Source organism: Sus scrofa, chromosome 12 (assembly GCF_054392235.1).
Source record: "Sus scrofa isolate SSC_HxYL_T2T_F1_AM1 chromosome 12, Sscrofa_HxYL_maternal_Yorkshire_Landrace_v2.0, whole genome shotgun sequence".
Classification (NCBI taxonomy): Eukaryota; Metazoa; Chordata; class Mammalia; order Artiodactyla; family Suidae; genus Sus; species Sus scrofa.
The window spans coordinates 42,904,336-42,930,350 of record NC_139394.1 but is presented as its reverse complement, the minus strand read 5'-3'; the positions used below and the strand labels follow the sequence as shown (position 1 = coordinate 42,930,350).

The following is a 26,015-nucleotide window of genomic DNA, read 5'->3' as shown; positions in this document are numbered from 1 at the left end:
GTATCCGTGTCAATTAAAATAGTTTCCAATTTATTCTTGGCTGGAAGGAGGGTGGTCTTCTGAATTTTAAAATGTAAGCCTCCCTTCACTGAAAATTCTGTCCATGCTTTCTCATTTCTCCTGATTTTAATTCATTTCAATTAAACATGTTGGACCCCAAATATTTTTAAGTACCCGTTTAAATCTTTCTCTTCATCAGAGAGACTGTGAGAGTTTGCATCTCTTAGGGGAATGCGGGCCGGCACCCAGGCTCACTGGAAGTTCCACGTTAAGAGGTTACTTACCTGGTGCTCTAGCGTGTGTTACTCGCGATGGACAGGGCTGGTTGGTCTCTATTTTAAAGAGTGACCATTTTGCAGGGGGGGACTGTGGGGAAAATCTTTGCTTTCTGTGGGCTGATTTTTAGGTAGCTGGAGACACACTGCTAGTTACACATTTCCCTGATAGGCAAGCCCAGGTGCTAACTACCACGCCAAGAAAAACCAATCAGCCTGTACCAAGATACAATTAACATTAGACGGAAAACCCTTCCTCTCCAAATCGCCCCACCCACAGCCCAGCAGATGCCTGGATGTTAAGACAAAACCATGAGCAAGCTACATTCAGGACTCTGTTCACCTGGAGCCCAGCCTCTAGGTGCTGGATCGCAGTCCCCACACAACGGGTCAATGATCTGTGGGGTTCCTGGGCACAGGAATCTGTCACTTGGTTTTGACATTTTAAAACAATACCAAAACCTGACTTTAAAAACAATGACTAGGAGTTCCCGCTGTGGCTCAGTGGTAACAAACCCAACTAAGATCCATGAGGAGGCTGGTTCAATCCCTGGCCTCGCTCAATGGATTAAGGACCCAGCGTTGCCGTGAGTTCTGGTGTAGGCTGGCAGCTGCAACTCTGATTCGACCCCTAGCCTAGGAAACTCCATACGCTGTGGGTGCGGCCCTAAAAAAACAAAAATAAAAAATAAAAATAAATTAATTAAAAACAATGACTAGTTCTTATCGACACCTGCACTCAGCTGCCTGGCTGCAACGTTTAAGTCCATAGCTCCCAGTAAGGATTTGGGCTGAGGAGCCGGGCGATGGCCAGTCTGGCGTGCGGGCACGCACGCACGCATTACTTATGCAAGAGCGTCTCATTGCATACTGACCACAGCAGGCCAATAAATCCCCCTTATGGGGATTTAATTTCCAGCTTTTGACCTTTGGATGAAAAACAAGTGAGTCATTTCCTCCCGCTTAGATTTACACCAGAGCTCATCTCAATAAAGTGATTTAGGAATAGTGAGAATGGGAAAAGGACTCTGGGAGAATCTTTATGGGGAAAAAGAGGAAACTAAACAGAAGCCAGAGATTTATATTTAGCCACAAATAGGCAAACACCTCCGAGCGGCTGAGCGGCCAGGGCAGAGCTGACAGGTGCGGGGGATTCCTTGCTCCTCAGGGCCATGGCCGATCGCTAACCATCAGCCACTCGGAAAGCGGCCTCCGCCGCAGACACAGGCCTTCCGTGAAGCTGTATATTGTGAGGGAAAGCCATTTGCCTGGGAAGAAGCCAAACCCTCCCGAAGGCCCTGTCACCCTGCTGGAGCGCTAAATCACTCACTCCCTGTTGCCTGAGGAATCACGTGTGGCGGTGGTGACAATAAAAACACTCTTTATTTGTGGTGGTGAAAGGCCGTTGGGGGAGCCCTCTGCCCACGGAGCTGGCGTCCAGGCTTTCCTGGCACTCGTCAGGCAGGGGTCCCAGATGGTGCACCAGCCCGGGATTCCCACCCGCCCAACCCCACAGGCCAGCGGGCCGGGCCCCTGCGTTTGCGGCTGGATGGGCGGAGGCCCCTCCGTCTGGTCTCGGGCGAGGGCCGGGCGCCTTCAGGGCCCGTGGCCGTCGTCGGGCGGGTTGAGTTGGCCAAAAAGAGATCGATACAACTCTGTCCTGGAAGACAAAGGAAACAAGCTGGTTAACATGGTGGTGGACTTTCCAAGGTTAAAGAAGAACCAGGAAGTTGGGAAATACCCCCAGTCAGTGTCTCCAATTGAAAACACAGCCGAGTCATTAAAAACGCGGCCCACAGCCCCCGTGCACACACACAAAGGAAGGAGGCGACCTGGACGCGGCCACTCGAACAGCAGAGCATGTAAACAGCGCAGCGTGGCTGGTTACCCTGTCTCCAGGGAACGAGTTTTCTCCAAGTTCGCCCTTTACAGACAGGCTCTTCAGTACGAAAACAAGATTGAATATTTTAATAGGATGTATGAGGCTGCCACACGAGGAGGAGGACTCAATCAGACATGGGATGTAGGGGATATAATTTAGTTTTCATACATTTTCTTGGACTTGGCAGTACTTGAAAAACAATGAATATGACCCAGCAACAAGATTCCAATTACCAGCACACGTGTGGCTGCTCGTGCGGCTGCTCGGGCACCGAGGCTCTTCCCCACGCCCGGCCCTGCCCGCTGTTCTCCATCTAATAAATAATTCGACCAGCTAATTTATTTCTAAAGTTGGGTTTGATGTTAAAAAAAATCCTAACGTGCTAGAGTCTTGAGGCCATGAAACTGAAGTAACCGATCCCTTCCCACCCCCGTTCCTGCCGCCACCCCGCCAGAGTCACCGTGGGGCCCACAGCTCCAGAAGAGTCTCTCCGAGGAGATGTGAGGAGCCCCAGGGTCCAAGCGGGTAGAGGCCATGGGGAGGCGGGGGCTGCCGGGACCGGGCAGGTCTGGCCACGGACCCAGGGAAGGAGGGCGAGCTCTTGCAGGCGAAGGTCATGGACCAGCGAGTAAATGACCTCGGGAGAAAGCTGTGCCTGCTCTGTTTTATGTTTTCAGGACCTGACCATAAAATACAGCCTGCCGTCCTTGCTAAGAAAACAGGCTTTTAAAAGTGCTCTCATTATCTGAGACTCATCCTCAGCCAATCATCCTCAACACAAAACCAAAACAAAAAAAACCCATCTTTCAAATAGCTATTTTCAGTTCAGCCAGACTTCAACACTAAAACTTGTTAACCTGTTTTGGGGTTCTTGGTTTTTTTTTTTGTCTTTTTAGGGCCGTACCCATGGCACATGGAAGTTCCCAGGCTAGGGGTCAACAGCCCACAGTCTACACCACGGCCACAGCAGGCCAGATCCGAGCTGCGTCTGTGACCGACACCACAGCTCATGGCAACGCCAGATCCTTACTTAACCCACTGAGCAAGGCCAGGGATCTAACCTGCAACCTCACAGATACCAGTCGGGTTCATTACCACTGAGCCACAACAGGAACTCCCTTCAAGCCTGTTTTTGAAGTCACCCTGCTATAGTGGTCGGTATCAACAGAGGTACTACAATTAGAAAATCCAGCAGCAGGGATAGCATATGCAAACTTTTAAAAAAGAGCAAAGTCTTAAAGAAGGAACCAGGGGCCAAGTTTATAAACTACACTCACATGCTAGGGGCCACAGGGCAGGCAGGAAAAACGCAACCAGGAAACAGAAGGCCTCCCATATTACAGGGATTTTATGGCAAGAGTTTACTGGTACCCTCAGCCGCCCATGGTACCCCTGGGCCTACAGACAAAGGATGCGGGTTCACCCTAAACCCAGGGTCTCTTTTGTTCCTAAGCCGCACACATCTGCTGGGTGCGCCCTTGACCAGGCGGGTACAAAGGTGGAAGGCAGCTTCAGACCAGATGCAAATGAGAGGCAGGCAGCCTCCCCTCCAAAGGCGCTGGCTTCCAAATCACCAGCTCTGTCACATAAAAGACAGCTGTGCCCTGCCCAGGCGTAACTTTGTCACACGATGGCCTGCCTATTTGCCAATAAGGACAAGTCTCTCTAGCCATTTCCACAAAGAAATTAAATGGCATTAAGGGGAGAGTCACAGTGACAAAGAGAACAGTGTAGCTTTAAGGCGGCATCGTCCGATGAGCTGGGGCTGCAGAGGCACAGCGCCCGTTTAGCCCTTCACAGGCACCCCACCGGCCTCTGCCTGCCCGGCCCCGGCCTGGCCCCCATCATTACCGCGGAGCAAACGCTCCGCTCCACTCGGTGCTGCGCCGCAGTATCAGTGAACCGCCTGGGCCAGGGCAGCAGTTACTGTCCGCAGCAGGGTTCACATGTCACGAGCAGAGAGGGAAATGCTGAGACCCATGTTTTGATAGGACATCATTTCACACTCAGGTGGGCAAAGCTGCCAAACACATGCAGCTGTTCGCGGCAAAGCAACCTGGAAAGCTGAGTGGTCTGGGCTCTTAAAATATTTTTACAGAAAGAGAGAAAATATGAGTAAGGGATTATTCCAATCTAAAAATCCCCAAGCAGTTTCAAGTTCTAAGTCCTCCTCGCGCGCACCCCCCCCCCCCCCCAATCAGGGACTGCTTCTGCCTGCGAAGTATCTCCAACTCCCCTGCTTCTCCAGGCCTCTGCTGCTTCAGGTCTCCCCATCTCGTACCAAGAACGTGGCGGCAGGCTTCCAACCGACTCCTGTCCCCACACTCCCCCCACCCCCCGGCTTCTCCCCCTCAGCCCCCACTCCAAAGACCCTCCTGGGGTCTAAGAGCGTCACCATGAAGACCCCAGCTCGGCCCCCGCCCATCTGTCCCGGCAGAGGCTCTGCCTAGGGCAGAGCTGGAAAAACCACAGCCACCCAGGGGGGGTGAGGTCTGGGGTGCTGGCCCCCAAGCGTCTCTGCACGTCCCCTAACAGTACAAAATCCGGCAGCCCCTGCACACATTTTGAAGTTGACGCATAAAATTTTTCTTGGTAAGTTTAACAGTCACAGAGGATGTAGTTACTAGAATATTGTGAGTACAAACTTTTAAAATAAAACTTACACATCCCTTTTGTAATACACCCAGTGGAATCTACATGCCATACTAATTTGATATCCATTATCATTTATTTACACAACATACAAACAAACTCTTTAACTTGGAAATTTTGCGACATCTTTTTGCTTTTAAGCTTGTATTTCCCTTTGATTTTTCCCTACAGATTTTTGTCCTAATATAATTGTTTTATGCTTGAAAGTCTTCTCTTTATCACCCTACCATACTTCTTGGCCACAAAAGTAAGTATGCAAATTGAAACACTTTTTGAAATTTAAAAAGTTGAAACAAAATTATTTTAATTTCTTGAGACCATAAAGGCTCTAAGTAATTTTTAAAAACTGATTCTGGATTGTGTTATCATTATAATTATTATTAGAGTGCTTTTGGCGTATACAATAACAATGTAATAAAATGTAGCATAATTTTGGTAAAAATTTTAATACACGTAAGTATGTAAAATACTGGACATTGTCTCAGTGCTATGGATGGGGCCCTCCCCTCCATTCCCATTCCATGGGTGAATCTTACATATCACTGGAGTGAAAGGGGGGTTGGCCTCGATTCCATTCCTGCCTTTAGCCTTCGTAGACTGTAAGTGCTGAGAAACTCTGTCATGTAAATGCAGATACGGGAATGAGGGAGTTTTGTTACAGCAATGACAATCTTTTCCATTCCTTCTGAATTACATGCTCCATCACATAGTGAGCTACCACCAAAAATTAGTTTTAATGATCTACAGCCAACAATGCAATTAGGTTCTCCTGCAATTCTGGTGAGAATAAAGACCCAGGAGCCACCTGAGCAGCAGGTGTTCCCAGGCCTAGGTCACAGCCGCTGTCAAGCCTGCCCCTGTGTTGTCTGGAGCAGTCCTTTCGTGTGGTTTTCCCACTCTGGACCCTGGGCACTGTCCCAGGTCAGGGGAAGAAGGGGCGTTTTGTCTGGTGAGGACAAGTGCGAAAGGCGAGGCGAGGGGGATCCTGCTTCTCCTTGGAAGACCTGCGTCCCCCAGGCTGAAGACCAAGGCGGCGGTGGCAGGTGTACTGAGCCACGCAGGTACTAGGCCTGTGCCAATGCTGCGGGTGGGGGTGGGGAAAAGCATCTGGAAAGAAACAGGACACGTCCATAACCTTTCCCATCCCCAGAAAAGAAAACAAAGCTAAAAATAGAACCAGGTAAAGAAAAGCCACCGACGGGACAGAGGGTCAGACTGCCTTCTGCTGCACAGGACGTTTCCCCCGCAGCATCGTTCCTACCCGGGATTTAGCCTCGCAGAGAAGCTGAACTATCAATCCTTCAGGTTAACCTTGTCTCCAGCCCATTCTCCAGGGTAAGTGGATGGTTTAATACTTGAAGTCCCCTTAAGGCAATGCATAATGAACTTGGTTCTTCTTCTTCTTTTTTTTTTAAATACATAATTCCTGCTCCCTATCACATTAAGAATCAAGATTTGACTCCCTGGGCTGAAATGCCTTCCCTGTTTTGTCACCCCTCCCCCAGCCCCGGCCTCAATGGCCAGTGGGAATGTCCACGGTGGAAAATGTATGAATGTTGGTATCATGCAGGAGAATAACCTACAGAGTAATTAACAGGACTTGGACCTGAGGTAGAAGGTCGATAGCAGGGGCTCTTCCTTGAATTAAAATTTAACTTACCCTTTATTGCAACCTACAAAAGCAAGTAATGGGCACTAACATTTTTATTTCTTTTAAACTGTCATTTAGGCTGTAGAGGGGATAATTACCTATCTCTAGTGTAGTGAGGTTTTATAACCCTTAGTGAGGCATTTTCTAATTTAATATTTTTACTATATTATCATAAAACCTGTTTCTGGAAAAAAAATGATCATGGATTAGCAGCCGTTTTCCATAAAGAGAGCGCGTGTGTGCGTGTGTGTGTGTGTGTGGGGGGGTTCGGCTTATTTACTATGGGATTCTTCTGAAGAGACTTACCTGCGCCCTGGCTGGCTGGCTGGCTGTGAGGTTTGAAGCGGCCCTCAGTGTACGGCGTCGCAGCGCAGCCGGGCCCCTCAGCAACCACAGCACAGACCAGGGTCTCTCATGCTGTTATCTGGACAAGGAGCACTCGAGCCCTGCAGCTGAGCTGCGCGGGGCTGCCATCTGCTAGGTCAGGAGCCCGCAGCACCTGGGACCCAGGTGACTGCCTGTGCCGGCCACACCCTCCCACTCCGGCCCCACTGTCCCACCTGTCCCCATGGCCAGTGGCAGGCAGACAGCGGAGAGCCAGTGGCCAGGCCGCCACTCCCCAAGGAAACCTGCATAGCCTCCAGCAAGAGTCCACGCCATTCTCCAAGCACGTGTTACACACGCATTTTCCAAGCGTGCCAGTGGACACAATACCACTGCCTTCCTGATTAAAACTATGCATAGAATTTTCCCCTGATGAAGTTGAGGTTGTTCATTCGTTGCTTCACCGGGGGAGGGGTGTCCCCTCCCTAAACACACAAGCCACCTCCCGGAGCACGGGCTTCCCCACCCCCGCCCCTGCCCCTCCCTGCACCCTGGATGCTCGAGAGCGCCATGGGGCGCGCTTCTGCACAACTCCGGGTCTCAGACACACATTTGAGAATCCAAGGATGACGAAATGCATAAAGGGAGAGTGGGACGAAGGCTCCGATTCCAGCAGCTCTCGCGTGCAGGGGACCCTCAATCAAACCCAAGCCCCTGTGAGCCAGCACAGACACGGCTGGACCAGAAACTCACACTGACCGCCGCGGTGGCTCTGGGCAGACCTGAGGACGATGTTAGTGATACGTGCCTCCTCCACCCCGGCTTTAAAAACTCTCTACTTATGAGCGCTGCGGAAGCTTATAAACGTGTATTCGATGAGAATGGACCTTGGCCTCAGAGTATGACACACAGGTATGATAAACTCATACAAGTCACCTGGATGCCTGTTACCTGTTAGCTTTTGCAGGATGGCAGAGACACACGGGACACGCAGGAGCTGAGCTGGGAAGGTGAGAGGTAATTCCATCCAGGACCACCTGCTCCATTCGGAGATGCAGGGACGTTCTTCTTCCAGGCACTCCCTCACCCTGCTGCTGTGGGACCCCCACCCCAACCCCTCCAGGCCCTCCACAGCCAGGAGACAGGAGAGGGCCGGCTGACTGCTCTCGCCTGGGGCAGCATTTCAACGGCTGCTGTCTTCTCACTAAATCTGTCCTCTACGGGAAAAGAAACAGTCCGTTCCCGCTATGACCAAGTTGGAGTTGTTCTGCCAGCCTGGAGGAACCGCTCTGGGTCCTCCAGTTGGCCAAGGAGCCAAGGGTTAGGCCCTGGGCCTCTGAGCCCACGCCGGCATGTCGGCACAGTCTTGGTGGCTTCCTCTGTCCTCAGCATGCCCTTTCCTGCCCTCACAGAGCTTCCACTCTCTGTTCCACCTGCCAAAGTGCTCAGGGCACCCCAGATGCCACCTGAAAAGGGCATCTTGCCCATGATCACTTGGCATGTGCTACTAACACAACCTCCAAGGGGCTCCTAACCCAACCCCAACCACCTGGCTGCTCTGGGATCTGCTCTCCAAAACACTAAAGACGGCCCTTTCCTTAATTTTCCATTCCTTCTGCTCCCTCTGACCCAAATACACTGCGCTCTGCGTCAGAGACTTTAGAAGAGAGAGAAAGATGTTTGAGAAATGTCTCTATGCCCTAAGAAGGGAACTATATCAGCAGGCAGTTGCCCTGTGCTCCTGGGCGCTGTGTGCGCTGTGGGATCAGAGGCAGAGCACACCTCCCTGGACTCTGTCTCTCCAGAAGCCTGGATGGTGAGGAAGGCAGTGCAAGTGAAGAGACAGAAATACGCCTTGTTGGGGGGGGGGGTGTCATTTACTCAGAATGACATAAAAGAATAATGAGAGCAGAAAATCCAGAATTCCTGAATGCAGCCGAAAGGTCAGCATGTAAACTCCCTCACTTTCCTCCCAACACCGCCAGCAACAAAAAGTGCATCACAGCCTTTACTTCTGAAGTGCCATCACAATTTCATACCCCAAAATAATACACACAAAACCAAGGAAGGTGAAAAGAGAAGAAAGCAGCCTTCTCTTCCCAAGGACTTTTTTCTTAACAGGATCAAGTCAGCAAAGTAACAGGGACTCAAAGAATGCCTTCACCTATTACTAATTACCTAGATCTGGGTACAAGCAAATCTCCCATCAGAACCTGGCTGAACGCTTCACAAGCTCTGAAAGAGCCAATTGCAGCTGCCTGAACCTGCCACAAGGTGGCAGCACACGATGCATTTCTAAGCGGACTGGGCAACCAGGAGGCTCCCCATAAACTGTGGCCATAAATTACCTAGTGCGTCTGCCCCCCATCGTCATCCTCCCCAGTGCTTGAAGGAGACTCTGGAAGGTCTCTTCCAATTCGCTCCTTTGGTCAGGTCAGAACTAGGTCCTTCAAACCTCTGCAAATGCTTTTAGCCCCAGAGCTTTAAATTACAGATGGTGACATGTGGCCTCTGGCCTGTCTCCTAAAGATCAGACAGACTCGAGATTTATAAATGTTCAAAGACGCAGGTTCAGGCCCCAAACAAAGGACCTGAACGGCTGGGGAGAGGAAGGAGAGGGGAGAGGGAACGAGGGGTGAATCTGCAAAGGTTTTCTCCCCACCCGTGCTCCCTCCTCGTGCCCAAACCAGTTACAAATTCACTCCACTTATACATGGAAGAGAAATACTTGAAACCTCCATCATCCTACCACTAGCTTCAAGTCTTTCAAATTCTTTTAAAGAAAAATAATTTACCTTGGTGGACTTGTACAAAAAAAGGAGGGGGGGCGACTCTCGACAACAGGGATGTCACCTCCCCCCGTGCATTAATATTCCATATTCCCAGGATGATTTCCACTTTCACAGTTTGACTGTTTTATAACAGATTTGATGCGAGAGAAGACAAATGGCCTCGCGAAGGAAAGACGACAAATCATTTCACCGCTTTTAGCAGGGTTTTCTCTTTATTTTTATTTATTTTGATTCTGTGGCTGGGCTGTGGAGCTCTCCCTGCCTTGCTGGAGATGTTTAATATTAACGTCAAGCCACCACGATCCTGGCAATAGAGTTGGCCGGTGCCGTGTTTACGGCTTTGTGACTGCTGGCTTCAGGAAGATGAAGCTCCTTGTTCAAACAGCAGCCCCTCTAACAGCTCCTGTTAAAAGCCCGGGGATGCTTCACTGCTTAGACGTGAATCACTTCCTCCGACTGCACGGAGGGGAGGCTGACACTGAGTTACATTTGTAGCCCTATCAGGACTGCGGCCCGACTGCCCAGGGCTGGGGGCGGCCGAGGATGACGCTTCCCTCAGCTCCAGCTTAACGGCTACTTTTTAGGGGGTCAAAACACACAGAATTAATGAACGCGTTTGTCTTCGACCCACAGAGTTTCAGCAAAGCATGCGTTACTTCCAGTGAAAAGCTGGAGGACTGACTTTACCAAAAGCCCCACTAACACTGGCAGGACACGAAGGTCCCTTCGGGGCCCTCGGAGCAGGTGCTGTCGGCCCTGCCCCCCACGCGCCCCAGGTGCAACCACCTTGAATTGTTTGGGCTCCACCCTCTTGGTCTTTCCCATCTTCCTTCCACATCCCCCTCCCCGCCCCCGGCTTCTGCTCTCGGCCCTCCTCCCTCCTCTTCTCTCGGGACGCCTCCCCTGGCCAACTCCTCCTGGCCCCAGGTCTGCCCATCTCCTCGGTGGGAAGGACGCCCGCACCCTCGCCCAGGCGGAGCCTCCAAGCCAATAAACTGACCCCCACCAGGCCCTGTAAAGCTGTTCACCTAAACTACCTTTGTTAATGGCAGCAAATTCTCTGTCATTCAGGCCCCACACCTACCTGTTTAATGGCAGGAAGCTACAGGTATCAGTACCACACTGTCTGATTAAAATATAAAATCACCCTGAGATCGGGCTCTTGTCTGGACAGATTACTTACATTAATTGATAAATGCCAATTGATGCCCTACACCTGTCAATTTCTTTATTTTTAAAGGTTTCCTTCAAAGCCCTTCCCCCTCCCCTCTGTAAATCAGAGAGAAACGGGGGGGGGGGCGCACGGGGCAGGGGGCGGGGGGAATGGAGTTTTATCCAGACACCTGCTAGGCACCTTCCCAGGAGCAGTGACCAGGGGCCCTCGGCTTCCAGATGTCTGCAACTGGGCACCTCCCCAGCCACCCGCCTCAGTTCACCAACCAGACAGTGAAGTCAGAGGTCCCTGACGTCCACCAGTTACAGGACTGGTTTTTAAAAGCCTGACTGCTAAGTGCAGAATGAGTGGTTTGCATTTCTGCCCCTGGAAGCTGGTGAGTCTGTTTTGTTGCAGGGCTGCGCCTCCCCTGCAGGATGGAGAGGTGGACGAGGAGGCCGAGTGCTGCCAAGTGCGTGGTGGAGAAAATGTGTATTGATTTCTTCTTTCTTATAAGGGAGCACAAAGCATTGAAGAACAATTGCTCCTCTTTGCAGCATTTCACATTCCACACCAGACAAAAGGCCCAACCCCCACCAGCCTCCAGAAGCAGAAAGGGGAAGGGGCCAGGAGTAGCTTCTACGTGTCAGGGCCGCCCACTGCGGGGACGCCCAGCACCCCGGGGCCTCCCCTGCCCCTGACCAAGTAATTTCCCTCTCTGGGCCAATGTTTCCTCATCTATATTGGAGAAGAAAGAGCCTTCAGTCTTATTTACCTTTTAAGTGGAGGTGCCCAGAGGGTAGAAGAGCTAATGTTTATAAAGCGGCCTGCTCCCCAGAGGGAGACAGAGGATAAACACACAGGGTGTGGGGATGGCTCATGCAGGACTCGCTTCCAGGGCCGTCACTAACAGCTTTTCCCCTTACGAGTGCCCGACTCCCCGAAGTACAATGAGGCGATGCCCTTTATCTCCACACCCCTTTTTGGTTTGACACTTGATACCAACACGAGAAACAACAAAGGTAACCAGGGACTACGATGCCTTGTTAATGCACAGGCAGGAGCCATTCCAGAACTGCTTTCTTAAACCAAACCCTGAAAGCAGTCCAAAGAAACTGACCTAAAACTAGAACTGCTCATCACAGAGCCCTGTCCAAATACTCCACGTTTCCACAGTAACCAGTACTGAGCAGAAGGGCCGCTGGAAACCATAGCCAGTAGGGTTACTGGGCAGGAGAGAACCTACAGTAGCACCAAGTTTGCCACATACACGCTTTGGAAATGGTGGAAATACAAGAGTGTTCTTGAAAGAGCCTGTCCCAGGGTTCATCCTAAGTAAAAAGACCTCAGAAATCCTCTAGGTAAAGGACTAGGAACGAGAAGGCCCAAAGCTGGACTCTGTCTCTGCGGCTTTGCCTGTGTGGCTGAGAGTGAAGAATGGAACACGGAGCTGGCCCATCAGGCGGTACAACGTCCCTGCGTGGAGACAGGGTCCCCAGAGAATGGGGGCAAAAGCCGGTGGGGAAACGGCTGCATACGAAGTGCTGTGGGGACAGAGCGAAGTGTAGACGGTCCTCGGCTCACCATGGCTCAAAAGTTTTCGACTTTATGACAGTACAAAAGCAATGCGCACTTAGGAGAAACTGGACTTAGAATTATGAACTGTGACCTCTCCCTGGGCTGGCGAGGTGCCCGAGATCCTCACCACTGACACGGGGCAGCTCCCAGGCAGCCAGGTGACCTCGGAGCAGGCGGGCAAGAGACACACGGACAACCCTTCTGTGGCTCACTTTCAGGATAGTATCCAATCAACGACATGCGACACTCAACACTTGATTATGCAACAGGCTTTGTGCTGGCTGCAGTTCTGCCTAACTCTTCTGAGCAGTTTAAGGTGGGCTGGGTTCAGCCGGGATGGCAGAAGGCTAGGTGTATGAAATGCATTTTCAACCTGTGATATTTTCAACTTACGGTGGGTTTATAGAGCTGTAACCCCACTGTAAGTCCATGAAAACCTGTGAATTAAAGGAGTTAGATGACTTGCAGAGGTTTTTGTAAAAGGCAAGAAGGCTTTGGAAAAGGACTGTTTTCAAAAATAATCTTACTAGCAAATTCTTATTAAGTAACAGACTCATGAGCTGAAGGCCTTTAAAGGCATTTCAGACAGAAGACCTACAGCCAGCTCTTCTCAGGTCTGCACAGAAACGGGGACGTCTGTGTTGCAGACAGACAGACAATGTCATAATATGTACGCATGTGAAAACCGAAGTTTTGTTTAATCAATTATCTGTAAAGATATCATTAAAACAGTCCAACTCAGAAATAAAAAATTACAAAGAACATTCCATTCTCAAGACTCTAATGAGCAGTCTGATGGAAGGACTATCTATTTTCGCTTTATAAAGAAGAGAGAGGATTTCTTCGCGGTCACACTGCCTGGGGGCTGGGGAAGAACAGGTGAGGATCTGGAGTCCGTTCTCTAGCTTAGAAGAGGCTGACATCAACCAGGAAACTCCTTGATTCTTTTATTCTTTTGACCGCACCCATGGCACGTGAAGTTCCCAGGCCAGGGATCGAATTCTGCATTGACAATGCTGGATCCTGAACCCACTGCACCGTAAGAAAATTCCAGAAAAGACTTTAAATAAATTATTTTGCAAATGATACCTGTGCTACAAAAATGCAATATAATAAGGAAGGCAAGATACAACTGGAACCAAAATATATTATTCCACATGTATGAACACAAAACCTCAATAATACCAAATACAGGATTATAGTAAACATACACAATCTACTCTGACTTATAAATTAAGCATTCTTAGCAAAAAAAAAAAAAAAACCCTAGTAAGTATGTTGGTGATCGGTAATAAGTACTTTTAGAGAGGAACAAATAAAGCAGGGATGAAAGAGCCTACTCGGTGGGGGATGGGGAACCATCAGAGTCTCCCTGGAAAGGCTGGTATGAACCAAGGACTAGGAACCCCAAGACAGGAAAGCACTGGAGTGTGTAGGAGAGGTGGGGTGGGGAGGGAGGGGGAGATGGGATAGGGGAGGTGGGGTAAGGGAGATAAGGTGGGAGGGGCAGGGGCAAGAGACACTAGCGGGAGGAGCAGGGAGTGTGTCCCAGGACATGGCAGGGGGGGCGCCTAGCCCACGGGACAGCACAAAGGGCCTGCACATCAAACCAGGTGATGAGGAAAGAAAGGCAGCAGGACGACAAGTCCCTGCAGGCCTCGAGTGGCAGGTTCCAGTAGTCTGAGGGCAACGAGGAAGAGCATGCTCTAAGTGCTCTCTTAGGAAGGGGTAACCTGGCAACGACATCTGGAACGAATTAGATAGACTAGTGGTTCTGAGGCTGTTGGTGTAACAGAGGACGTGGGAAGTGAAATAAATCTAGGCCCAAAAAGAAGCAGTAAGGGGAGTTCCCCTTCTGGCTCAGTGGTTAACGAATCTGACTAGGAACCATGAGGTTGTGGGTTCGATCCCTGGCCTCACTCCCTTGGTTAAGGACCCGGTGTTGCCATGAGCTGTGGTGTAGGTTACAGACACGGCTTGGATCTGGCGTTGCTGTGGCTGTGGTGTAGGCTGGCAGCTACAGCTCTGATTAGACCCCTAGCCTGGGAACCTCCATATCCTGCAAGTGCAGCCCTAAAAGGACAAAAGACCAAAAAAAAAAAAAAAAAAAAAAAAAAGAGCAGGTCTGGAAATTCAGTGATTCACACTAAAATGTGAAAAGCATTTTTACTATAATAACAAGAAAAAACTGTTTTAATCCAAGTAAGTTTTCTCCCTCCCCAAGCAAGTTCTGAATGGTGAGAAAGACCCTGTATATGCGTGTTGGGGGTGGAGGGGGCTTCCCTTTGTACATTATTGCCACATATTTCTGAAAGCCTGCTGCTTTCTTGGAAACAATGGCAGGGGTCAGGAGCGCATTCCCAGATGCATATACTAGCTCTGCTACAAACTTGCTGTTTATCTTGGGCAAGTTACAAATTGTTCCATGTCTCTCTACTCTTTATTTATTTTTATTTTTATTTGTTTTCCCCAGGCTGCCCCTGCAGCATATGGAAGTTCCCAGGCTAGGGATCAAATCCGAGCTGCAGCTGTGGTCTACCTCACAGCCACTGCAACACCAAGCTGCATCTACAACCTACGCCTCAGCTCTCAGCAATGCCAGATTCTTTTTTTTTTTTTTTTTGCCTTTGCTAGGGCTGCTTCCCGCAGCATATGGAGGTTCCCAGGCTAGGGGTCTAATCGGAGCTGTAGCCACTGGCCTACGCCAGAGCCACAGCAACGCGGGACCCGAGCCGCGTCTGCAACCTACACCACAGCTCACGGCAACGCCAGATCCTTAACCCACTGAGCAAGGCCAGGGATCAAACCCGCAACCTCATGGTTCCCAGTCAGATTGTTAACCACTGTGCTACGATGGGAACTCCAGCAATGTCAGATTCTTAACCCACTTGAGTGAGGCCAAGGGTCGAACCTGAATCCTCATGGACACTATGTCAGGTTTTTAACCCGCTGAGTCACAACAGGAACACCAATGTCTCAGTATTCTTATTGTAAAGGTATCAATCACTTCAGTGGTTTCTTATAAGGATTGAACGAAAATATACATGAAGAGTTTAGTACAGTGTCTGACATACAGTAAATGCTCAGTAAGTGTCACTTCACTACCAATCAGAAAAAGCGTATCAGACTCAGGGTGGATAAATCATAGCAAAGGAACACATTTAAAAGCTAGGATGATCCGCAAAGCTTAGCAACCCAGGCTGCTCAGGCGGCCCAGCGATGGCTGTGGGAAAGATATCAATAATATGGATGGACGACTAATCTGAATTCAGGTGACAAATATTAACTGTTGCCTACTTTCTTACAAGTTACTTCACTGTGACTAATAGAGTATCTATAAGAGAACTGCATTTTAAAAGACAATAATAATAGACTACAAAAACTTAAAAATAATAATTCCTTAAGAGAAACATTTATACCCACTGTAATGAATGTGAAATATCCCTTTGGGAGAAAAACTGGAATCACAATCCTTTGAAGAAATTATGAGGATTTGACTGCAGTTTCTTTCTAAAGTCAAGTAACTCCATTTTGAGAAAAGATTTATCTGTTCAGCACCAACAATCTCTTTCTAGAAAATGTGTTTTTCTCTTGCTACAACCTGCTTGGAACTCGGCGTCAATCTGAGAAGGCAAATTCTCCAAAATTCTAGAAGACTGAACTGCAGGGAATCAGGAAATACAGAAGCAACAAGGGCAGTGATTTCTTTTCAATCCAGCAGGAAAACTCTGGCCCACGAGCCAGGTTTGAACTTGAGGACGTTCCCTCTGTCCTTATCCGCTAGGGAAGGAGGAAGGCCTGAGCCCCGGGCTCCGAGCCGGACCCCATCTGTAATGACGATCAATGGGGGTCCTCTGCCCTCAGCACTGCTGGGGGGCCAAATGCATCACGCCGCCCACCTGAGTATCAACAAGCAAATTATAAACTGTGTCAATCCGAGTTAATGCAAAGCTGTAATCCTCTTTAACAAGAGATCAAATCACTGCCATGAGTTATGTTCATTCTGAAATCTGATAAGGGAGAGAGGGAACCGCTAATAAAAGAGTAATGGGCGCCTTTAATGGTGCTGGGGACAGGCAGCACCAGTGCAAGCAGCGCTCCCGCCGGCTGATTAGATCAATGTGCATATTTGCACCGCCTTGTTTCGCCTGTCAGAACAACCTGTGTCTTTTTGGGAGATAAGAAGCCTCAGAGAAAACATCTGCATTGTCGCCATTCTTGCTGGCAAGTTTTTCCCCAACGAGAAGCGGTCTATGGAGGGTCTGGGTTATTAGCTGATATGCTCTCAGACGCCGAGCAAACTTCATCCGAACACTTTGCCATGACTCAGTGTGTGGCATCTAATTTAAGAAAAAGGGGGTGAAGTAGGTAACGGGACATCAAAAACAGTCTTAGTAACCTCTGGGTTGCCAATTAGGGAGAAGAGAATACCGTCAGTAGAGTGGCAGGATGTGCCCACAGTTAGGGTGCAGACCCACACACAAAAGTGGCACGCGGAAGATAAATTGCCTGTACAAATTCTATTATTCCGAGGCATCTCAAGAGCAGCGTGGCAGTGATGTTGACAAAGCACTTTACAAGGCTGGATTACATTTGTACATTTCTAAAACTCCGGATGTAAAACAATAACGAATTTGGTCCTCTGCAGTTATCATTAGCAGATCCTCTCTGCGTTTTTAAAGCCAGCAGCTTTATAAAAGGAGTGGGGAAAGTGATTTTTTTTATTTGTGGGGAGGGGATGGGGGCTAGAATAAAAATTCTTGCTATTCCTACTGGGAAGGGAATATCTTTACCTTCTTTGCAGAGGAATGGAGTACCAACAAAATGTTGATACTGCTATCATTTTTCTAGTAGGAAAAAAGCTTCTGAGGAGAAGACAATAACCTACCCTTCCAACGACAGCACCAGAATCAGATTTCGTCTAATGACCGCTCTTCGAAGCAGCAGTGAGCACAAGGCAAACACCAATTTTCTCAGGCATACACTGCTGCTCAGACCATCCTCTGCTGACAACAAAACCCATGCCAACAGTGCAAGTGGTTCCTGGGGATCCCCTTTCCATATCTGGGGCAGTGGCCAGTTGTGAGGAACACGTCTCGAGCTGTGTCAGAAGTTTTAGAATGTATGTCTCCTACTTGTCACACTGGCATTTTACTATCTGACCTACTCAGCGCAGCAAATGAAAAAGAATGAACTTCTTTAAGCGTCTGCCTCAGAGGGTCTTTCAAAAACACAGGCAAAAACTCAGATGATTATCCTACAACCAACAAATTCTGCATTTTGTTAGAACCATAATAAAAGACCACCTGAAGGGAGTTCCCACTGTGTTGGGTGATAAACCCGACTAGTATCCATGAGGATGCGGGTTCAATTCCTGATCCCGCTCAGTGGGTTGGGGATCCGGCACTGCCATGAGTTTCAGTGTAGGTCACAGATGTGGCTTGGATCCCGAGTGGCTGTGGCTGTGGCGTAGGCCGGCAGCTGTAGCTCCTACTAGAACCCTAGCCTGGGAACTTCCATATGCCTCGGGTGCAGCCCTAACAAAGGGGGAAAAAGATCACCTGAAGTGTTAGTTCATATTCCCTCTGGACTAACAGCACCCTGGGGTTTCGCAGCATGTCAGGTAAGCTCTGTTTCTGAAATGTCCTTGATAAGCTTAGAATAACTTCAGCAGTCAGAGAGGGGAACAGCAATCCTCTAAGTCAGCAAATAACTCACTGGCCTGTTCTTGGTGGTGACAACACGCATAGAGCGGTTCTCTACCGACGGGACATCAAGCCCCGTGTCCGCCTCAGCCCATGGGGCCACTAACTCTCTCCACAGCATCACACAGTACTTCCCTCTTCACAAAGAGGAGTCTGAAGGGCAAACAGGAGCTGTTCTGGGAGCCGCTCTGCCCAGTGGCAAGAGTGCCCAAGGGTCCAGCAAAGCCAGTGACTGTTCTTTAGACTCATGGTAATCTCCTCCCCTGCAAGCAAACCCCTAAGAGAGGGGCAACGCGGGGTTTCTCTTCTTGCCTCCCAATAGAAAAGATACCACTACCTTTCTAAAGATCCTTTTGCAGAGAGGACTTCTTCCAGGAAGGATTATTTTTAATACCCTGTACTAAAGATTTCTGCTCCCTCTCCTGTAATGAGTTCTGTTCCAGTCTCAATTCAATTCCACCAAGTGCAAGTTTTCTGAGCTCAAGCTGGACAAAGGACGTGGGGGATTAAGGACAAGTTAACAGCCCAAGGAGTCCCCCTGCTCCTCTATTCATACTGGATATTAACCCAACACAGGCATGTGTGTGGAACAATAAACTGGACCCGAGAAACAAGTAAAGACAAGAGAAGGGCTTCTCTCTCCAGACCTGGGTAGGAGGAACCACAGGCAGAGTGGCCTCTGGAATAAGAAACCGAAAGGGCTGGAAAACCTGTTGAGCAATTTTTTACCACGATTAAAAAAGGGGAGGGGAGAGCCGGGAAAGAAGCTAACGGGGTGTTCAAAAGCCGGTTTTATCCATATGGTTCACAGGGCAGAAGCCTTAAGGGCAAGATCTTTCATTTATGTAATATTTCAACAAAGAAACAATAAGGACCTTCCCACCTCCTCTCTATACTAACGATATATATATACATTTTTTGATGAACATGCCCTGTTCTGCTGATAAAAGCAATACAAACTCACTGTAAAAACCAAATACTACAAAAATACATACACTAGAAAGTAAAATGTCTCTTCTACTCTGAGCAATTTGTGAAGAGTTTAGTGTACACAGTTTCAGAGTTTCTTATTTTTTAGTGACAACCAATACGAATGCATTCTCATGGCAGGAAAGCAGAGCAAAACAGAAGTATGAAAAATGAAACCCTCTGTCCCTTCCTCATCCCAGTCCCTTCCACGTAGGTAAATATTTTTCTTTTTTCTGTTTTTCTTTTTAGGGCTGCATCTGCGGCTTATGAAAGTTCCTAGGCTAGGGGCTGAGTCGGAGCTACAGCTGCTGGCCACAGCCACAGCCACAGCATCCAGGGTATCCGAGCCGTGTCTGCAACCTATACCACAGTTCATGGCAACGCTGGATCCTTTAACCCACTAAGCGAGGCCAGGGATCGAACCTGCAACCTCACGGATACTAGCTGGGCTCCTTACCACTGAGTCACAATGGGAACTTCCATAAATATTTTAAATATTATTGATGTATGAACTTCCTAGGCATTTTCCTAAACTCTATAACATGTATGTTTATGTATGTGTACATATATAACTTTAATTTTTATTTTAAAACCATAAACGGATCATGTTACAAGAACTGTTTCTTTTTCTAGTTAACAAAATAACCTGGAGATATTTCCATGACAGTATAATATTTAAGGTACCATGTTTTTGTCAATCATATATGTCTATTCACTCAAAAGTAGGATTTGATATAGTATTTTGTAGCCTACTTAGTACACTAAACATTACGTTAATATATACAGCTCCACTTCCTCCTTTAAGAGCTGCTTATAGCTTCACTGAATGATTTTCTGTGATATATTCAACTAGGTCCCTACTGATGGTCATTTGGGCTATTTCTTATTTTTCCCCATTATAAACAATGTTACAATAGAGACCCTTGACACACAAAAAAATCTGCCAACCTGCTATTTCCTTAGGTCAATTCCTAGAAGTGGGTTTTTGGGTCAACAGATAAATTTATTTAAAATTTTAAAAAATATTGCCAGATAGCCCTCCAAAATAATGTTGCCGATTACATTCCCAATAACAGTTATATGAAAGTGTTTCCCCGCACCATCAACACTGGGGATTACCAATCATTTAATGTTTTCCACTGTTTTTTGTTTCTGTTTTTTTTTTTTTTTTTTTTTTTTTTTTCGTCTTTTCTAGGGCCACATCCGCAGCATATGCAGGTTCTCAGGGTAGGGGTTTAATTGGAGCTGTAGCCACTGGCCTACACCACAGCCACAGCAATGTAGGATCCAAGCCAGGTCTGCGACCTACACCACAGCTCACGGCAACACCGGATCCTTAACCCAGGGATCGAGGCCAGGGATCGAACCCGCAACCTCATGGTTCCTAGTTGGATTCGTTAACCACTGAGCCACGACGGGAACTCCTGCTTTCCACTTTAATAAGAAAAAAAATGAAATCTCATTATTTTAATTTATATTTCTTTGATTAAAGAGATTGACAGTCTTTATGTTTTTTGGCCATTTGTGATTTTTCTTTTAAATTTCTAAGTTTGCTTGTTGACATGCTCTACCCATTTTTTAAAAATTTACCATGTTGTATTAGTTTCAGGTATACAGCAAAATGACTCGGTTTTATTTATATATATACATATCCATTCTTTTTTCCCATATAGGTTATTACAAACTATTGAGTAACTTCCCTGTGCCATACAGTAGGTTCTTGTTAATTATCTATTTTATACAGTAGTGTGTATATGTTACTCCCATCCTCCTTATGCCCATTATTATTTTTACTGGGATATTCTCAGAGATTTTTAAAAATCCTTTTTTTTTTTTTTTTGCTTTTTAGGGCTGCACCTGCGGCATATGGAGGTTCCCAGGCTAGGGATCTAATTGGAGCTACAGCTGCCGGCCTACACCAGAGCAACAGCAACACAGAATCCAAGCCTTGTCTTTGACCTACACCACAGCTCACGGCAATGCCGGATCCTTAACCCAGGGAGCGAAGCCAGGGATTGAACCCGCAACCTCATGGTTCCTAGTTGGATTCGTTTCTGCTGCGCCATGATGGGAACTCCCTAAAAATCTTTACCTAGCTTATTACACAGTAACATCATATATTGAACTTTTTCTTTCCAGTTTGTCATTTACTTGTAACTTTTTCTTTTTTCTTCCCTTTTAACGGCCACACCTAGTGCATATGGAAGTTCCCAGGCTAGAGGTCGAATCAGAGCTGCCGCTGCCAACCTACACCACAGCCACAGCAACACAAGATCCGAGCTGCCATCTATGACCTATGTCACAGCTCATGGCAGTGCCAGATCCTTAATTCTCTGAGCAAGGCCAGGGATTGAACCCTTGTCCTCATGGATTCTAATCAGGTTCTTAACCCACTGAGTCACAACAGAAACTCTTCAATATGACTTTTATGTAATCAAATCTACTAATATTTTCCATATGGCTTTTGTCCTTGGTGTCATGCTTAAAAATCCTCTCTCGGAGTTCCCATCGTGGCTCAGTGGTTAACAAATCCAACTAGGAACCACGAGGTTGTGGGTTTGATCCCTGGCCTCCCTCAGTGGGTTAAGGATCCGGCATTGCTGTGGCTCTGGCGTAGGCCGACGGCTACAGCTCTGACTAAATCCTGGCCTGGGAACCTCCATGTGCTGAGGGTGCAGACCTAGAAAAGACAAAAAGGCAAAAAAAAAAGCCTTTCTCTACCTCAAAATCACAAAAAAATAAATAAATAAATAAATAAAATAAAAAAACCTCTATATAAGCACATCAAGAATGACATATCTAACAAGGAGGTCCATCTGCAGAGCACGGGGAACTATATCCAATCTCCTGCGATATATATGTATTCCTCAGTCACTTCGCTGTACAGCAGAAATTGGCACATTTGTATATCAACTATAATAAAAAAATAAATAAATTTTAAAAAAAAGAATGACATATTTGTAACTTAGTAAAACCAGAACTACTCACTTGGAGGAAACTAGTATGCACTGATACTAAAAGGAAAGTTTCCCATTCCTCGATGTTTTGTGGTGTACAAAGCAGGACATCAAATAGCACAGTACTAGATTATTTCCAATTACGGAATTACCTAAACAAAAACTGCTTTCTTCTTAAGACAAAGTAATACTACCTACAGGCACACTGGATAATTTAATACCAGAAGCAGAAAGAGCTAATACCTACTTATTCTGTCTATAGTTAGTCCGGCTTATTCAGACTACGGAGCGTAAGTGGTAACGCGGCTGCCTGCCTCTACTTCCTTAGGAAACACAACGGGAAGGGAGTGTACTTGGTAAAAACAAACGCTCGCTCGGTGCTCCAACTACAAGACTTCTAGTAAGGTCTTTGTGTTGCTAGATCAGCTGGAGAACAATACTGATGATTAGCAATCAGCCCACAAGGGATAGCCTTTTTTCCCATGAACACCTAAGGCCACCGGACTATTTTCCAACAAACACATTCCTGATGCCTCGAGTGCCCACTCTACCTGAAGTGACAGTGTAACAGAGTCATGGCTGATGGGGTATGACAAGTTTGGGAGGGGATTCTGGGACACTTTTACAGTTCTGATAAAAGATAGGTATGGCTGACACCAATCCCTCCCTCTTCTCCCTGCCTGGAATGCATGCTTGATGGCTGAAGCTAGAGCAGCCACCTTGTGACCAGGGGAGACCAATTAATAATCACTGTGTTGAACTAAACTTGCACATCTACCACTTTTCAAGCAAGGAGGGAAATCTTATGGGGTTTAGCAGCAAACTAAATACTCTCAAATAAGAAGGTTAAATGTAGTTTGAGGGATAAAGCTGGCAAAACCCACATATACCTACATTATAACCAATAATTTCACTTGATAAAGATTTATGTTTAAAAATGTTTAGCACATCATTACAACAAAATTAAAAACAATTTAAAGTTCCAACAATAGCTAAGTAACATTATTAAAAAATTAGTCAAATTTTAAAAATAATTTTAATGATATAAAAATGGTCACAGTGGGAGTTTCCTGGTGGCCTAATGGTTAAGGACTCAGTGTTGCCACTGCTGTGGTTCAGGTGACTGCTGTGGCACCAGATCAATCCCTGGCCTGAGAACTTCTGCATGCTGCAAGGACAGCCAAAAAAAAAAAAGACACACTAGAAGGGAACTCAGGAGTTCCCATTGTAGTTCAGTGGTTAACAAACCCAACTAGTATCCATGAAGATGCAAGTTTGATCCCTGGTCTCGATCAGTGGGTTAAGGATCTGGCATTGCTGTGGCTGTGGTGTAGGCCAGTAGCTATAGCTCCAACTGGATGCCAAGCCTGGGAACCTCCATATGCCACAGGTCCGGCCCTAAAAAGACAAAAAAAGTTAGAAAAATAAAAATAAAAGAGAACTCAGGGAACTTATAAAGACTGAAAGGAAATATTCTGAGATGTTAAAAGTGGCTATCTCTTGGGTATGGGCATGTGTGTATGTACACACTATTTTCTATCTCTGTAAGCTGAGAGAGCCTAGAAACAATGACACCCAGAACAATGAGCACCCCAACACCCAGATGTTGGTTTCTAAAAACCACAATCCACTAAAAAGAGTCAGGGCTCTTTGGAGAAAGACAGTCCAGGGCTGGAATATAAGACGAGCCTAGAATACCTTGTGGCAGATAGTAAGGAAGCAGCACGGAGTGACTGGGGACATCTCAAAAGGACCCAAGCCAGCCTGAAGGGCTTTCCATTCATCTGAGATGATTTTAAGTAAAGATAAATAATGATAGTAAGAGGTTATAATTAATTGAATAAAATAGGAACGTATGAATCTATCCTGATATAAATGAATGGTAAATAAATAAAGGAGAAGGGATATGTCTAGATACATAATACTATAAACATATTACATAGAAGAATGCCAAATAATAAATATAGAGGGAATTATTCTTTAAAAAATGGCTTATCTCCAAACTGTAATGAGTACACATTTTTTTCCTGTAAACATTTCTACCTTGTTTCAGTTTTATAAAATGAGCATGTACCTCTTTTGTAAAAAATACTCAAAACAAAAAAATCCTCAATAGCAGCCTGAATAAACACAACGTAATACACATCTCTACAGCAATCTCTAGAGCCATGTTAAAAAGGCGAGCATATGCATAAAACCCCAAACACAAAGAGCCAGTGTGTGTGCTGTCCTAACCCATGTGTCTGGAGAAGAGCTCAGATGTCCTAGGCATGTGGCTAAAGTTAAAACCAAACAGCAAAAACAAACACAAAACCACCAGAGGCAGCACTGAGATTTATGGAAATTCTGTTTGGGTTTTACAGTTATTATGGAAGTGAAGAGATGTGACAAGGATCCTTGCTATGATGCCAATGACAAATGGTTAACTGATAAGAAATGGAGAGGGCGACGGGCTGCAGAACAGGTCAATATCAGGCTGTCATGAAGCCATTTGAGACGTATAATTAATCTATTACTCACCTGGCATCATCATTCATTGTGGTGTGGTCAATGGGCGCCATGAAGCTCAGAAGCTTGCTAAGGACGTGAAATCTAAATAAAGTAGGAAACAAACAGGCAGCAACATCAGCAACTATGAACTTACAAAAGGAAACACATCCTATGAGGTAACAAACTCCAGAATTAATCAGAGGAATAGGGGGCTCCAGAGTGGAATGGGGAACAATTTGTAGGCATGCACCACTCACAACTAGAAAACCCTTTTCCTTAATGCTACAGGAGAAAAGTCTGGTAACAGCACACTATAAATGACAGTGTCCCCATTTCAACACAGGTCCATTTACACCACAGCCCCCCCAAAAAGAGGAGATACACCTATGCCCTTGAGCAATACACTAACCCTCAAACATCACTCCAGACAACAGACAGTGAGGACCTGACTACCCCATTTCCCCCTCCTCTACACACATCTGATCATTTTTCAGTCTTTAAAGTTACCTACTAGCTGTAGCACAGGTGGTGGTATAACACTCGCATGGAACACCTCATCACCACCACCCCTCACCAGCACTGGGTCAGAAAAGGTTTCCAAAATTGCCTTCACTCACTAGCTCCACAGCGTCTTTCACTTCCCCCATCTTTTCCTTTTCAGCCACACTAGTGGCATATGGAAGTTCCCAGGCCAGGGACTGAATCCAAGCCACAGCTGTGACCTACACCACAGCTGCTGCAGCACCAGATCCTTAACCCACTGCGCTGGGCTGGGGATCGAACCCACACTGCCACAGAGACAACACCAGATCCTTAACCCACTGGACCACAGCAGGAACTCCTCACTTCCCTTATCTTTAAATAAGGTTCATAACAAGTCTGATGCCTAGATCTTCAGTCAAGGTATTATGGAAATTTAAGTTCCATCACCTCAATTTTCCACCAATAGAGAAAAAAGGTGTTTTTGCATGAAATGCTTTTAGATCCTCTCTTGAAGGGGGCTGAAAAATATTTGACCTTACACAGACCAAATCATACCAAAGAGAATTCAAAGAAGTATCCTTTCCTGTTCAATATGCCTATTATAAAACTCTAACCGAAAAGACTCTTCTTGGGCAAATTACTATATCCACTGATAAAAATATGATACAAATATTTTCACATGTGTAATGTTTTACAGTTTTATTATTATCATCATTATTTTTTGGCTGTGCCTATAATGTGCAGAAGTTCCTGGGCCAGGGATCAAACTTGAGCCATAGCACTAACAATGCTAGACCCTTAACCCACTGAGCCACTGGGGAACTCCTCTTTTTACAGTTTTAAAAACATGTTTTCACACATCAGAGAATCTGACTATCTACCCTACTACTAACAGCTAAGCCTCCCGAATTCCATTCTTTTTTTAAACAAATGAATTTAAAAGAAAAACAGCGATGAGATTTTTCCCATTACAAGAGTACTGGAAAAATTATCAATTCATTACAGAAAACCTGGAAAACCAACCAACTGAACACACACTAAAAATGCGTATGTAGTTCCTCTACCTACAGATGACTGTTACTAATATTTTGGTTAGTTACATTC

General features: G+C 46.7%; 1 protein-coding gene across 5 annotated transcripts in view; it reads right to left on the bottom strand.

Moving 5' to 3' along the window:
• Nucleotides 1-1,639: 1,639 nt before the first annotated feature.
• The window catches only part of AATF (apoptosis antagonizing transcription factor), a 101,757-nt gene continuing 77,381 nt past the window's right edge, over nt 1,640-26,015 (bottom strand). Inside the window, exons 11-12 of one of the 5 annotated variants that reach the window (XM_003131707.5) lie at nt 24,459-24,530; nt 1,640-1,935 (exon numbers count right to left, since the gene is read on the bottom strand). In XM_003131707.5, the coding sequence (XP_003131755.1) occupies nt 1,872-1,935; nt 24,459-24,530 (136 nt within the window). In that variant the 3' untranslated portion in view covers nt 1,640-1,871. Of the gene's footprint in view, nt 1,936-19,963; nt 20,236-20,509; nt 20,863-21,657; nt 24,531-26,015 lie in introns of those variants that run through there. The other 4 variants (XR_014821334.1, XR_014821336.1, XR_014821335.1 and 1 more) reach the window with 4 other exon arrangements.